Raw genomic sequence first — 16173 nt, forward strand, 5'->3', positions numbered from 1 at the left:
CTGCACTGCCCTGTCTATTTCAGTCGTCAGACTTGCCGAGCCATGTTTGTTGAATTCTGGGCAATGAACGTCTCCAGATTGTCATACATGCAATGACAACCATGCTAGTTATGCAGGAGGATTTTGTTTTTGGCCCGGTTATTAGCCAAACTTTTCTTTGAACTAAGTTAAGTTAGCAGAAGAGGTACAGCTTATTTGAAATTGAGTGGTTATTAGCCATTGAACAAAGTTAAGTTAGCAGAAGAGGTACAGCTTATTTGAAATTGAGGCATTTTTTGTTTTTGAATTAGTTTAAAAAAATATATTTTTACTTTAAAAATATATGTAAAAAATAAACAAATCTATACAAAAAAAATAATTTTAATATATTTTCATTCAGAAAGCTTTTTTACACCACATTACTAATTTCCAAGCATAAAATAACATGGTGGGTCAATTTTTTTTGGCCCTACATACGGTAAAATGGAACCAAAAATGAAAAAATAAATAAAAATAACAGTATTACTGAATGACTCATGGCATTTTAAATGAACAAGAACCTTGAATCTTGTTATTTCTGCAGCTTGAGATTCTTTATGACATTGAATTGCTAAACTTAGTGAATACAACAGCTTATGGAACTTTTCTCGTTTTCCGTTCTGAAGCAGGGCTTAAGCTCAAATAGGGAAAAAAGAATGGAAGTTCATGTTCCTTCTGAAAGGGTAAGGAGATCAGCAATGGACTGTTTCTCAATCCACTGCTTCAGCAATCATCTATGTCCAGTGCTTTCGGAATGAAGTTAGAAAAAAAATCATGTATCACATCCTCCTTCCAATTGCAAATCTTCTGGCGACTCCAAATATAAGTGCCTTAGTTGCGAGCCCCCGGTCAAGAGTACAAGCAAGAGCAACGGCCCCACCAATGACTAAAAACTTTGGTATGTTATTCCGAACGCGTTTCTCAGGTGTTTCCTGAGATTCAATCTCTAACATATCACTAGTCCTGCTCTCCAAAGATCTCAGGTAGTCTGCACTCACTTTGGTGTTGATCTGGGCCATGAAAGCACTACGTGAAAGTGGAGCTGCAGATGCTCTTTGTTTCTGATATGCCCGCAGACCAGGCTCAATCTTCTTCACAGCTCCCCACATACCCTGCCGGACTCCAAGCTTTGCAATTTCCCAAGGAATACCCATGTCTTCATGGTGGAACAGCATCACCTCACAGGCAGTCAGCTGGCCATCCCCTCTTTTTGATTCAACTGGTTCCCATCCAACAGAGACATCTCAATCACACAAGGAACATGCTAGGCGACCCATATAAAGAGAACTGTACATACGTGTATGATTTGGAAAAACTGAGGATAAGTTACCTGCACGAATGCACCAGCTTGAATAGTACAAATCAACACGCCTTGGTTTGTTGCGCCTTGGCACAGAGGAGCAAGGAACTCCCTGGAACATGAAGAGACATGCTATTAAGTTTCTAAAATGAATAGAAGCAATTAGATTGGAGAGCAACCAGTTTTATCTTTTTTCATACCTTTGTAACACAGTAGTACAATCGATCTGACTCCCAAATTCGACGGCCAATGATGTATTCTCTGTCACTACAAAAGAAAGGAAACTGTGCCAGAAAAGCCATAAATTCAGTAAACAAGCCAACACAAACAGAACGCTTCAAAGAAACAAATGATAAAGCAGATGCTCTTCCCACCTTGCGCACCCACTGGACCAACATGGTTCCTGTGGTAGGGCAATCCTGCAAAGTTTCAGCGTGTAAAAGCATATCGTCCCACTTTGCTCGAAATTCATCATCCCAAAAGAAGTCCCTCACCAGTTCAGGTGTGACATCCTCGTAAACAGTTCTGCTACGATACTGTGGAGGGCCAGTCTAGAAAATTCATTGAAACATAATCCATATCAATCACAAGGGTTGCACAAGTCTTCCAAACAGCAACATTGTAAAGCACGAGCTAGTATTGATAACTAAAGGTTTATAACCAAGACAGCATTAACTAGTCCCGTTACGCTAATCCACAAAACAACACCAATTTAACAAAAGGAAACCTACCTCAGGATCTCGGCGCCAAGCTTGATAGCTCATAGTAGGCGTTGAACGATCCATCATCTGAATCCAAGCAGGACCTCCATCTGTCACTTCCACCAGCTTACTCAAATGCTCCAAATCATCTTCCATCACAAGATCTGGTTTTTGCTTTTTCATTTTTGATGAACTGCCCAGTTAAGGTGAGCCATATCAGTTACTTCCTCTTTTTTTTCAATTCAATCAAATGCCACAAATTATAATCATAATCCATAGCTAAGAGCATCATACTAAACACGCAGGCTTAAAATGCAAGTAATTGCAAACAAAAGTCATAAAGACATTTACTTTGAAGCGAACACAACTGACCTGCATTCAGAATTGAGGGTAGGAGGCAGAGAGAGAGAGTCCTTTTGAAACCCACCATCATCAGCAACCCAAGAAACACAACTTGGCAGCTGAAACTTCAAAATATTGAAACTTGGAATCACAGAACTTGTTGTTGCTGAAAATTCTCCTCCTTTTTTAGCCTCCTTTGAAACCTTGGAATCCAACAATATTTCTCTACTCAAATTACTAGCCCATTTAGGCTTCCATGCCCACCCCACAAGAACCCCAACAGCAACAGCAACCCACAAAGGAATCACAAAAATCAAAATCTCACTCAACACTTCCCCAATTGTAGGTCTTTGCAAAATCTCCAATAAAACTGAACCTAAAGCCATCTTTAACCACCAAAAGCAAAAGCAAAAACAACCCAGAAATCTCCAATTAAACCCTTGAAAATAAAAATCGAACAACAAAAACCCTCGATTTAATCCAAAAGAATAAACCTTTAAAGCACAGGATTATTCGAGGGTTTTCAAAATAAATAAATAAAACGACAAACCCCCTCCAAAACAACCTCCACGATCCTAAAGCAGATATGGGTTTTGCAGAGAAAATGTCAAGGAATTGAAAAAACAAGTTAAGACTCCGTTCTTGTTGCTGGAAAAAGGATAAGGATTCAAAGATAAGCGGTAGATAGACGTGCTGTTTAGATTACTGTAGGGCCAACATGATTTTCTTTGTTTTTTTCTACCTGCACCACACAAACTGTGTTGTTGTAATAATTCTAGCAGTTACAACTTGCAAAATATCAGGGTTTTTCTCTCCTCTTTCTGGACAAGTTAATTTGGAGCAAATGTTGAGAGATAAATGGGCACAGAATGGATAAAATTCTGTAGGCTTCTATTACTATGCTAGAGAGAGAATGATGAGGATTGGTATCTTCTGTGTTGTTGTAATGTGTGAGGAGTTTATGTGGCTAAGTCTCTACGGAAAGGCCAACGAGTTCCCGTGCTTTGTTTGTTGAAGAGGATGTGTGAAGGGGGTGTCATTTTATATACGTGGAGAAGTGGTCTGTGGTCTCTGGCCACGCTGCTACTACCGCGTCTGTTTTTTCCACGTCCCATTTATCACGTTTTACTGTTCAGACCCTGCATTTCAAAAACATTTTAGGAAAACTTTGAATTTTTTTATTTTAATTAATATTTTTTTTAGTATTTTCAAAAATTTTAATATATTTATATTAAAAATAATTTTTTAAAAATAAAATTATAATTTTGATAGATTTCTTAATAAAAAATACTTTGAAAAGTAACGACAACTACACTCTCAATCAAGTTTTGATAATATTTTGAATTTTTATGTATTTTTTACTTATAAATATATTATAATATTTTTTAAAAAAATTATTTTTAATTTCAATACATCAAAATAATCTAAAATTATTAAAAAAATAAAAATAAAAATAAAAATTCAAAAACTTTTAAAAACTAAATGGATCATTTTACTCTACTTTAGAGTAATTTTTGCATACTTTTTATTATTGAAAGATTGGTGTAACTTACAACTCAACCAAAATCCCAAAAACTAGATGAATAAATGGATAATATTCATATTTTATCATTTGATGTGATTTAATTAAGAAAATGTTTGTTTTGATAGAATTAGTTTAGTATCCTTGTATATAATATTTCTTTTCAATATATATTAATATATGTTACTAAATATAAGCACGATGTTCAAACATATCATGTTCTTAAAATTCTCTAGCTAAAGTAGTGGATTTCAACATGCGACATCCATATAGCTTATGCAAAACTTCTCTTCTTTTACCCGTCCCTACATCTCTCATCATGTAAAATAATAATATCAATATAAACAAAAAAAGCTTGGACTTTCCTTAGCTATTCATCATAGATTTGCATTATTCCACTGCATCGCAATAAAAAAGTTTATGAAAAGTACAGTTAGGTCCTTCAAGTCTTTTATTTTTACATTATTTGGTCCATTTAGTTTTGCATGTATAAGTCTCAGTCCTGAAACTTTGTTCTTTTACTTTTCAGTCCTTGTATATTGATCACGAAAACAATCAATCTTTGTGTAAATAGGCTTGTTTTGGAAAGCGAAGTTCAATTCTTTATATTATTTGGTCCATTTAGTTTTATATATTTACATCTCACTTCAAAACTTTATTTTTTTTACATTTTAGTCCTTGAAAAAGAGAAGTTCAATGTAAGTGTTTTTTTTTTGTTTGATTTTGGTTTTTAAAATTCATTAGATGGTGTTTTTTAAGATTGAAATGAGTTTATTAAGGTTTTTATAATTTTTTCTGAATATTTTTAAATGAAAATAAATTTAAAAATGAGTCCTGAGATTCAAAATAAATTTAAGAAGATTAATCTTTTTGTTTGATTTTCGTTTTATAAAGTCATCTCACTTCAAATATATATATATATAATTGTAGTTTAAAATAATTTTTTTATGAATATTTAATGAGAATAAAATATTTATTTTGTTATTTTTTATTATTAATTTTTGTACATAAATTTTAAAATTAATATTTTTTTTATTTTTTATACATGTAAAAATTATCAAGAACAATTTTTTTTTTTTAATTACCGCAAAACATGGTCGAGGCGTAAGTATGTAAAAACTCGCTATATCCAAGTTGATTGAATTTTCACATATTCTTAAAAACAAGATGGATCATATTCGCAAGATCTTAACTACAAAATCAATTTATTTTAAAATCAAATAACTTCCTAATTATATTTTTGAATAATTATCAAATATCCATGAATGAATGCAAATCCTATCCAGTGATATGATTTCAAGAATTTGATTTGAGAAAACATACTCAACCATACGTTCCAAATAATCATGACCTCTACAGACATTTAAGAAAGTGTTAAACTCATTAATTCATAAAATATAAACAGAAAAATACTAATAAATTTAATATTTAAGAAAAGCCGGTGAGTGTTTCTACGAGTAATCCTTTTTAATTTGGTTTGATTTGTATTAAAAAGAAATAATTAAACTAATTTTTTTAAAAAAAATTGAAATTGTACTGAAACCAATTTAAATTAACCAATTTCAATTCTGTTTTTATAATAAAATTCAGTTCAAACTGGCTTGGTTCAGTTTTTGAGTTTGGCTTAATTTTTTGATTTGGCTTGATTTTTTAGCTTGATTTTTTTGGTTTAACTCGGTTATGGCTTGATTTGTTAGGTTTGGGTTCGGTTCAGTTAGATTTAGCTTGGTTTTTTTATTTGACTTAGTTTTTTCTGATTTTTTTAGTTTGGATTCGGTTTGGTTTGGTTTTTTAGGTCTTAGTCTTATAAAACTAAACCGAACCAGTTAATTTTATTAAAATTTTACTCGATTTAATCAGTTTTTTTCATAATTCAATTTTTTCTATTATTTTTTTGGATTTTTTTATTTAATTAGTTTTTTAATATTTTTCTCGCTCCTAAATGTACATATATATTATGGAATTTCAACAGCGGTAACACTGATTTTCTCACACATGGCTGTGTAGGAATATTATATGTGAAAAAAAAATTATTAAAAATATATTTACAAACAGTCATTCACATAAATATCCAATAAAGCTACTGATAATTTTGCGATGAATACATAAGCACCTGTTGCCATCAATATGCAAATTGCAAACTGATCAATTGGGTATTTGATTAACTTAGAGAAACACTTTGAACTGATTGACGAAGACACGGGTTTAACTTTATCATACTTGTTAGAATGTCTTATTTGACTAATCTGGCTACTTATACAAGAACGACTCCTTAGGCTTTTCTGGGCAATGAATTGTTCTTGGTCAAGGCAATACTGTTCAACGATTTTGACCTGAATGTTTCAAAAGGATTGCTATGGAACATGTTCTATGACTCTCTTTTTTTTCCCTTTTTAAAGGGTATTCTAAGGAAGTTTTCACGTGGTAAAAGGATTCAAACTTGAAATTAGAAAGAAAATAAGTCCTCGAGTGATCTAATAGATCAACCCTTTAAAGTTAAAAAAATATAAAAGAATTAAGTAAACATGAGATGATCATAAATGTTCTTTGATTATCTTCAGTTTAACAAGAGTAAAGATGAGCTCTGAATTATTCAATATGGATAGTTATTTCCTCCTCGTACCTAACTTTCATTCAACTCTTTCAAAAATTTAAACCTAAAATCTTCATGTAGAAATATCAAACTTTAATGTTGATCTTTTCTTGAATGTTCACAGGGATAACAATTTAGTTTGAAACCCAAAAAAGATAGGAAATTCTTAGATCTGATTGGATGAGAGTAAAATTTGATGGCAAAATATTAGTTAGGTATGGTTACCGATCCATACAACCTGGCCTAACCTGAAATAAATAAAAAATAATTATAAAGTTTTAAAAAAATTATATATATCAAGTTATAACATTTGAATTTGAATCATAAATTCTTGTTTTTTTCTTTGGTTGAAATCATAAATTCTTGTTGAGTTCCCAAAACCTGGTGAGGTTAGAGAGAGAGGTAGGAATTTTAAAGTTAGGCAGCGATCGATCTTTTATTCATTTACTACACGCATCTAAGTTCTTCCGAACGAAGGCATCATCAACCTAGGTATTTAAAGAAAGACCACAACAACCATCTAGGTGGTGGTCAAGTGGTAAAAACTTGGGATTAAGGGGTTTGCTCCCTCTGTGGTCTCAGGTTCGAGTCCTTGATTGCTCATATGATGGCCACTAGAGGCTTACATGGTCGTTAACTTTAGGGCCCGTGGGATTAGTCGTGGTGCGCGCAAGCTGGCCCGGACACCCACGTTAATCTAAAAAAAAAGACCACAACCACTTAATGTTTCATAGAAAAAAGCTAAGATGATGTAATGATAATGATGATGGGACATGTCTTGCATCTCCACCGGAAGCCCACCTAATATTCTTTATGTAAAATAATGAAGTCCATGCCTGAAACCATCGTTCCCAATATCAGAAATTCTGAAACCATAACACGGTGCGTTTTTGTTCTTTAGTGCAAGCTTTTTTACTATATGCTGTGAGAAATTTGAGGAAGATTTCTGGTTTTATTTATTCTCCAATCCATATGCTGGTTCAACTTTATCATGACATTCTGCGGTTCTCATGCAAAGTCTTTTAGTACGAGTCCAACATCCTTTTTTTCCTTGTTCAAAGCCATCTATGGCTTCTCAGTTCTACCGACCGCTATTTGATCCTGGGTCAATACCATCATTGTTTTCGAACCGACATATGATTAGTTTTCATGGTTAGGTTGGTTAGGTTCGTCAGAATCTTTCAAAATCCAATCAAAATTATGATTTTGTTAATAAAAGAGAGTGTCCCTTCACTGTGAAAAGAAATTAAACGATTATGGATTATGGAATTGGTTTAAGGGATAATGAGTTGATGCAGAGCACTTGAGAGATTTCCATGCTCAGAGGGCACAAAACTCCATCAGATCCAACTTGGGATCTGATAAAGTTTTGAAAAAAGGCTTCAGTCATTAAATTATATCAGTTATTAGTTCCATCTAGTCATTTTTTAAAATATTTATTAATATTAAACTTGATTGAGTCAATTGAAGAAGAATCAACTGTATTTATCTTGCCATTTTAATATTTTTTTAATTTAAATTAAAATTCGATCTGTGCTAGGTTTCATCTCCTGATTTGTCTATGTCAACTGCGTGGTAAAATCTAGTTTACTAATTATGTTCTTGAAATTTAAGCATATTTTCATATTGGATCCTTGGAAATTATTACTAAGCCCTCAAAATATTTCATAATGCTAGTACGTAAAGCCTCGTGATATTTTTACCTTGGCCCTCCCAGTAATTCAATCCACCGTCCGCCCCTGCGAGGAGGTTGCGTGACAAGAGAGAATCATGTCCATAACTTGGATTCAAATCCAGGTATCGTAATTTGAATTCTTGGGGTATTAATTACATAAAGATTGAGTATACGTCTATTATTATCTTATTATGTGAATTAGATAATTTCAACATATCTTTTCCAAATTAAACAACTGATCAACATATACAAGAACTGTTGTGTTCAACCCAAGTAGTAAAAGGCATATGAAGCAGTAGCTAGCACCGTGACATGGTTCTCTGCCAAGCTTGCTAGGAGATTTTTCTAAAAAATACAAGATGTGAACATGGAATAAAAATCAAAGTGTTAAAACTCTAAATCATCTATAACCCTATTCAAATCCCGAGTTACTGGTTATTTAATTTGATTAAAATTAACTTGAATCAATTAAAACAATATAATTTTAAAAATTTTAAAAACATTAAAATTACAAGATAAGTTTTGATTAGGTCGTAGATTAATTTTTATATTATCTAATTTGAAACCTTTTCTAAACCAGTTTCTGGATCAACCCGCTAAGCTGGGACAGATTTAATATGAGAGATAGAAACAGCATCTATCCCGTCACAAAATTAACTAGGGATCTTGCAGCAAATCTCTTGATGGCTACGTATATAAAAAAGTGAACTGGCCAGACTCAAAACATCATGTGTTCATCATGTAATTAAATTTATGTGTTTGTGATCCTGGTGTTGTAGTGCTCCTTCAAAATGGCTGGAATCTAGAAAAACCTTTTTCCCTCAGTGGAGTTCTGCACTTTTATTGCAGCAACATGGTTTTTCTTGTCAGGAATTCCTCATGTTTGCAATAGTCTTCTTCGTGCGCTGCTGCTAATGGAGGTTGGGACCCAGAAAGATAAAAAAAAGGGTGCGTATGCGGATGGTCCCTTAGCCTAACATGCTAATCGAATTGATATGTCCAATGGAAACAATCTTCTTCAAGGACTGCTGATCTCCCAATGGAGGCTAATGGAAGCTGAGTTGACATCCAGCGAGGAGCCTAACAAGCTCTACACAAATGATATTAAAGTGTGTGCGGATGGACCCTTGGCCTCCATTGGGAAATTGACCATGGATTTATAATCATTTAGATTCTCAGGAAATGGACAAGAAATTTGAAAAAGTAGGCGTATGAAAAAGAAGGTACCTAAATGATGGTGAAATTACGGTAAAGGCCGGTGTCTGTTTAGTGTTGTTTTGTATATTGGTTGTTTTTTATTTGAAAATATATTAATTTTTTTTAATTTTTAGTATTAGTATATTAAAATTATAAAAAAAATATTAATTTAATATTTCTTTTAATCAAACAAATCCCTAGCTCATCACTAGATTGAATTTAGAGTGGGATCTCATCACTAGATCAGCATGTTCAATATATGAGATTTTCATTCCATTGGTAAGAAATTTAGAAACTTGAATTTGAAGATTTGTTGAATTTTTTTCCCCTTAATTTACTTGTAAAAAAATTTCAGTTATTAGATTTATGGGATTCATTAGCTTGTAGGATCCATACATACATTCAACGTATGAAATTCTTATTTGATTTGTAAATTTTTTTTAATAGGTGAATTTTAAAAAATATTTTGACAAAATCTAAATCTTCAAAGCTTATTTAAAAGTGAAGTTGTGGTTATTTTTTAAAATGTTTTTATTTAAAAAAGTATATCAATAATAGTTTTTTTATTTTTTAAAAAAATTATTTTTTAGATCATCATATCAAAATAACTTGAAAACATAAAAAACATATTAATTTAAAGAAAAAAATAAAAATTCAATTTTTTTCAAAAGTATTTATAGAATAAATTTGATATCCATCTTCACTTCCTTTTTTGTTGGTTATAGAATTTATTGTGAATATTTAAGAATATTACCATGTCAAATAAAAATAATTTTATCTATATAAATATTTATTTCCTTAACATTCATTGCAATAACAAATAAGACACAACAAATGGCATTTAGATAATGTATAGTTATTCATATATAAAACTAAAGTTCTCTGCCATAAAAAAAAATGAGATTAAAGGAAATTACAGACAAGTTTTAAACGTGAATGTATTCAACACTTCTCTCTTAAGTTCCAGATTTCATACGCATTAGTGCCTCACCAAAGATCTGGCTTAGAACATTTTTTAATTTCCATTTATTTTAAACGTGAACATTTTTTAAACACAATCTAATAACAAATAAAATACAAAAAACGCATATTTTTTTTGTGTTGTCATCCTTGTTGTACTAAAATATGGGCTATGTCACATGAGTTCATAGAATTTGAGAGTGCATACCTTTTTTGCATGCCTAATAAATGTTGTGAAAGGAAGGATGACGATGAGTACATATATTATATACCATATTCATATCTTATTTATTATTTAACGGGATAAAGATTTTGATATTTATATTTTATCTGTTGGGTTTCACAAATTTATACAAGTATTCATTAAATAGTAAGTAATTTTCTTCTTCTTCCACGTTTTGGTAGAATTTGGAGAATATCAGGCTACATTCTATCATGTTTCATCCACGTTTTGGTAGAATTTGGATATAGCAAGTAATTTTCTTTATGTCTGGGTTAGAAGCGAGCTGTGAATCTTTGGAACTACACCATATTTCTTTTCTCGGCTTGATAATCTGTATGTGAAGTAATTAATTTAATCATGCACCAAATGTCCGAGGCATCGACAGCAAAAATCGGGCAGATGGTGTTGTCTGAACCAACAGCTTAAATCACACACAAAAACTATATTACAAGAGGAAAAGTTTCAGAAACTTGTATGCCAGATTGCTCCCCCACCTTCCCCACATCGCTGGTGTACTTCCTCCATTCTTTCCACTGACTTACAAATGCCACTGCAGCTCCAATCAAACGATGCAGCACAAGGATTACCTGCCTGGGCTTTCCACTCGCAATCTATCACAATATTTCAACAACATTAGTGAAAAATCTTTTATTCAACTTCGAAGAGACCATTTTGTGTAACATGCATAGTATAACGATTTGCTTCAGTTAATGTGCTAGAACTGAGGCTATCATAATATTAAAAGCATGCCATGAAGGAGGGGAACAAAGAAATACATATTTGCATTTATCTTACCAGGTGCAGTCCCGCAGCAGAGGCTTCGATCATCAATATGCTCAACATCAAGACCAATAAACCAAGAACCCAGAGAAACATCTTCATTTGCATATCTATGAAGTATGTGTCTGCAGATTAAAATGCCGCACATCAGAAATATAGGAGGAGGATATTATCTAAATAGAATTGATGGCACAAAACTCAGGCTTACCGATTTACTGAGATATAGGTGGCCAAGTCTTTAGAAATTGCATATATTTGCCCAGTTGCATGCCGAAAATACTTGTTCCCCTCCTCACCAAATTTCCAATATTCTGGCTCATGGTACTTGACTCCTCTGCAAATAGAATGCAGAAGTAAATGTGTTAACAAAGTTGAACATCGTATGGTCAGAAAATTTGCTCCCATTTGAATGCTTACGTCTGTGCTAGTACAGGTCCAGACTTCATACAACCAATATAAACACGAGGCTTTGATCTATGACGGGCCAAGGTAGATCCGACCATGCCTGTCAGATATTAAAATCAGATGACTGCCAAAAGACATCCTTCTGTGCTCCATTTTTGTGAGGTGTAAAGCATTCAAGTAAACTAACCAAGATTTATGTGCACATCGTCATCAACTTTAATATAGAAGTCAGCATCCCACTTAGCAACAGCTGTTGAAAAATATATTTGTGTTTTCGACGATAATTCATGATAACCTTCTACATGATTCTGCAACAAAGATTACAGTAACACTGCATAAGCATTTGAAAACTTGTTGTGTTTATCAAACACCACCTCCAGATACATTTCAGAAGCTTCTCTCTCCCAAACCTGTAGCCCTGGCTTTTGAAAGGGGCCAGCTTCTTCAATAATGTCCAATTTTTATTTTTATTTTTCATCCAAGTGTAGAAAGATTTTTTATCCTTAAATGGGACAGGAACTGGAAGACTAGGCAAATGTTTCTGCTTGGTGTTCAAGATAGGTAAGGCAAAAAAGGCAATTAACAAAATGATTTTGCAAATAGTGTCATAGCCTTTACTTGGTAACTGGTTACAAAACATATTATCCTGCATAATGCCTGGTTATCAAACAGGTCCCGCAGAGTTCTAACCACAACATACCAGTCTCAGGAAATCCTTGTGTTGATCATCTTCTGCTTCAATAGCACGGTCCAAAACACCACCTGGAGATGCACTGTCAAATAAAAAAAAACATTAATCATCCCAGACAGATATATATTGTCAAACTGTTAACACTGAGCTACTACATAACCACAAGCACTTTGAATAAACATACCTGTGTCCTATAACAAACCGTATTATAATACCCTTCTCTGTTTCCAACCTTTTTAACTCCTCTCCTAGAATAAAAAATAATCAATTAAGTGTAAGCATCTACTGACTCGTAACAGCTACCAATGGTTTAGTTCAGAGAAGGATTGGTATGATTTGGATTTAACCTTTGGGCATCCAGGTTTCTCTAATCGAGTCCCTTCGCTTCCTGCTGCTGAATGCAGTAATTATTCCCATAACAAAGAAAACCTTTGCTCGCTCCTTCAAATGCTCGGTTCCTGATTTTGTGACCATAGGAGATCCATCCTCATTGATAACTTTTGCAGCTCTTGCTGAAGCTAGCTGCATCTCCAATGAGGAAATTGTTTTGTCTAGTGTCCTGTAATCATCATAGTGCGGGTATTACATGAAATGATACTTCAATGCTTCTCTTGAAGATTCCATTCCAAATTTACAATACCTATTAAGTAAATAGCCTCTTATATATATATATATATATATATATATATATATATATATATATATATAAAATAAAACAATACATATTTATTGAATTACAGAAGTGATTCCAGAGCTCTTTTTAAAGCATAATATACCGGGTTTTAGAATCTCACATGATCACATCATGAGTTTGAGAAACCCGAGACAGGATATCTCCTGCCCGAACAGCAGTTTCCTGCAATATCATAAACATTATCATCTGCACGAGTTTATTGCTGGAAACAGAGCTTATGAGACACTATTTTAGTAACTAGACTTGCCTGCTTCTCACAATTAACTGTGGGATGATCTGCAGTTATTTGATCCTTCTTCAGAGATGAAGCTTCATCATCCATTTTTGCTGGATCAGGAAAATCCCAAAACCTATAAAATACATGTAAGTGGCAAATCAGACTTGAGCAAAGTTGCTGGAGGGCTTAAAGATGAAGAAGACTGAAGAAAAAGTGAAATACAGTAATAGCTTACAAGCCATCCAATATATAATCAATAGAATGCACCGGATTAAACTATCATACTACATTAAGGCCAGCTGCTAGAGATACGGTGTTAATTGATGTGTTCTCAACACAAATGCTAGCTGTTGATGAAGTTCTAGTAAAATGGCAGCACAAGTTGGACTCCATTTCACCGGTTTATTCAAAGTAGAATCACTTGGCAAGTCTCATCTAATATTTTGCCTTTTTTCCACAACATAACTTGATTCAGCATTTTGGCTTTACACGCCAATTCTCATCGTTTGATTTATATTTAATAAATAAACCCAAAATTTGGTACTCAAATATTATAGCTGATTTCTCTCAAAAGACAATTTGGAAGCATCTCTACGCATCAAAAATTTAAGAAACAGCTCGATTTCCAACTTGGCAGATATTCATTCGGTACTTGCCTGTTCAAGGCATCAAACGACCGGAAATATTTCTGCACCTGTTCCACCACCAATATCCAATCAATACCTCTTCAGCAACTTGACATTAGCCTATTCACCAACCCAATGACCTTCCATTGAAACACATACTTAACCATCCAAATCAATACTTCACATATTCTCCTTACTGGGACTTCATCTCCGTGGTGAGAACTAAAGCTCATACTTCACCTCAAACATTTCAAAATCATCCAATCAGTCTCCACAACTCCACCTATAACTTGAAATTCTGTAGACCCAGAAGGCCGGAACAGCAAAAGGTCCCAATATTTTACATGGATTCCAAGAAAAAAGCGCTCAATTTCATAAAATAACGGCCAAAATCTACACAAAAGGATTACACTTTGCATATGATTTCATAAGAGAGACCATGTAAGATTCTCCATCCTATACATAAAGCAACGAAAGCACAAAAACAGAACCACCACCAAAGTTAAGCTTTCCAAATCCTACTAAGATAGGCAACAAATCTAAACGCTGATCACTTCAAAAAGACAAGATCTTTAAAAATTCCAAACAAGAGAATAAGAGAGAGAAACAGAACCTGTTAACAACAAGAACTCCCAAGAAGAAACTGGCAATGCAGAAGAGATAAACCCATCTGGTGGGAACCCCATTACTGGACTTTTGAGGTCTGCTTATACCCATTTCAATCTAACAAGCTTCAGCTTTAAGAAAGCTTCCTTCTTTCTTCTTTAAAACCTTTGGGGAATGGTACTACGCTACAAGGACAAAACAAGTGACCGCATTTCCTACAAAGACCGAGGAAGATAAGAGAGCAAAACAAAACCAATGCCTGAACTTAATTGTTGTCTTAAACAATAGGAAACTGAAGAACTATGTTACTTTCTTCTTGCTTTCTTTCATGTTTCTTTTCAAATCCAATGAAAATGGGCAACAACATGTAAAAATTTATGCTCGCCTTTACTGTTTTGTCACAGAGAAATATTCTATATAAAATAATGCAATGACAAAAGTCACAGCTACCTAAGACTGTCCTTGGTGTGCCTTCCTAGCTGTGTGCTTTTTTGTTTTTTCATTGCTTTTCTACTTGGAGTCACGCATGGACCACTAGCTATTTCCTTTGTTACACTACTTTACATTAACCTTGAAGGAAGCTTAAGGTTTAAAGAATCTATTATTTTGGTGAAATATGTAATTCATGAGAGATCATGTGTAGATTTCTTGTTAATGTCTCTTGTTATCTGATGTCATGTGATGTAATTACTCTAACCCATCTTGTGTGTCCCTGTCCAAACATGTTTATGTTTATGATATCCAATTAATGTGCATAAATCCATTGGTTTAATAATTTATTAATAGATTCGATAATAAGCTTGCAAAAAAAAAAATTATGGTGACTTATTAATTACTACTTGAACTCATCTAAAAAAAATATAAAAAGAAAAAAATATATATCCCATAAAAAATAATAAAAACATCTTCATATAATATTTCTCTTTTTTACTTATTTCTATTTTTTCTTTTAAATGGACTAAAAAAATAACTACTAATAATTTATTAACTTTTAAATGGCCTAAAAAAATAACTACTAATAATTTATTAATCTATTTTTTTGTACTTGACGGCGTTGATATTAAAAGAAAAAATAAAAGATTCATTTAATATTATTACCATGAATGTTGTTGAACAAGAGTGATTGTCTTCTAATATGCATTAATATTAATAGATCATTAGAGAAAGTGTTTTAACTTCATAAGTGCAACAACCTTATTAAGGACAAACACAAATGAAATCAAGAGACAAGAAATCTAGTTATGTGGATTAATGTACAGCCAAAAGATTATTACATCTCCTAAGTAAATCATATCATATTATAAGCAAATTATTGCCTTATTGTTGAGCCAGATTGATCATTTTCAGATTTAGAAGCTCGATGGGCTCCGTGTGCTTAAAATGATCGAAATCTTATGATATACAAATACAACTTGCTGCTTGAACCATTTGTTTAGTAATTAACTTGCCTTGTGATATCATGACTATTAGACTTTTGTTTTGTTGGTTTTGACAAGTAAATAATTATTTTTTATGCCCTAGCTACTCGTCTTCGAATGGCATGCTACTAGTAATCAAACTAACATACTCTAATTTCCTCGAGATTAGTAAACTAATTTGTATTTTAGCAAAGTTAAACACAGG

The 16173-nt window shown here is 33.0% G+C and overlaps 2 protein-coding genes across 2 annotated transcripts; both read right to left on the bottom strand.

The window, feature by feature from the left end:
* Window positions 1-501: 501 nt before the first annotated feature.
* On the bottom strand, window positions 502-3382 carry LOC105135031 (uncharacterized). The gene is made up of 6 exons (XM_011039703.1): window positions 2392-3382; window positions 2050-2212; window positions 1693-1869; window positions 1519-1602; window positions 1349-1430; window positions 502-1237 (listed from the first exon to the last, which is right to left on the bottom strand). The coding sequence occupies exons 1-6, from the start codon at window positions 2745-2747 to the stop codon at window positions 798-800; spliced, it is 1302 nt and encodes a 433-aa protein (XP_011038005.1). The 5' UTR covers window positions 2748-3382; the 3' UTR covers window positions 502-797.
* A 7437-nt stretch (window positions 3383-10819) lies between these two features.
* On the bottom strand, window positions 10820-15010 carry LOC105135032 (probable beta-1,3-galactosyltransferase 6). Its single transcript, XM_011039705.1, has 11 exons — window positions 14558-15010; window positions 13349-13451; window positions 13202-13263; window positions 12755-12966; window positions 12592-12655; window positions 12417-12489; window positions 11904-12024; window positions 11729-11816; window positions 11520-11645; window positions 11327-11436; window positions 10820-11142 (listed from the first exon to the last, which is right to left on the bottom strand). Exons 1-11 carry the CDS (start codon window positions 14659-14661, stop codon window positions 10994-10996), a joined length of 1212 nt encoding a protein of 403 aa, XP_011038007.1. The 5' UTR covers window positions 14662-15010; the 3' UTR covers window positions 10820-10993.
* Window positions 15011-16173: the final 1163 nt, after the last annotated feature.

This window comes from Populus euphratica, unplaced genomic scaffold, assembly GCF_000495115.2.
Source record: "Populus euphratica unplaced genomic scaffold, PopEup_1.0 scaffold172.1, whole genome shotgun sequence".
Taxonomy (NCBI): domain Eukaryota; kingdom Viridiplantae; phylum Streptophyta; class Magnoliopsida; order Malpighiales; family Salicaceae; genus Populus; species Populus euphratica.

Coding starts and splice junctions, on each gene's coding strand:
- LOC105135032 (XM_011039705.1), bottom strand. CDS start 14,661: ATGGGTATAAGCAGACCTCAAAAGTCCAGTAATGGGGTTCCCACCAGA. Junction 11,646..11,728: donor GGACCTGTACTAGCACAGAC/GTAAGCATTCAA, acceptor TTCTATTTGCAG/AGGAGTCAAGTACCATGAGC. Junction 11,143..11,326: donor CTGCTGCGGGACTGCACCTG/GTAAGATAAATG, acceptor ATATTGTGATAG/ATTGCGAGTGGAAAGCCCAG.
- LOC105135031 (XM_011039703.1), bottom strand. CDS start 2,747: ATGGCTTTAGGTTCAGTTTTATTGGAGATTTTGCAAAGACCTACAATT. Junction 2,213..2,391: donor ACCCTCAATTCTGAATGCAG/GTCAGTTGTGTT, acceptor TTAACTGGGCAG/TTCATCAAAAATGAAAAAGC. Junction 1,870..2,049: donor CTTGGCGCCGAGATCCTGAG/GTAGGTTTCCTT, acceptor TGAATTTTCTAG/ACTGGCCCTCCACAGTATCG.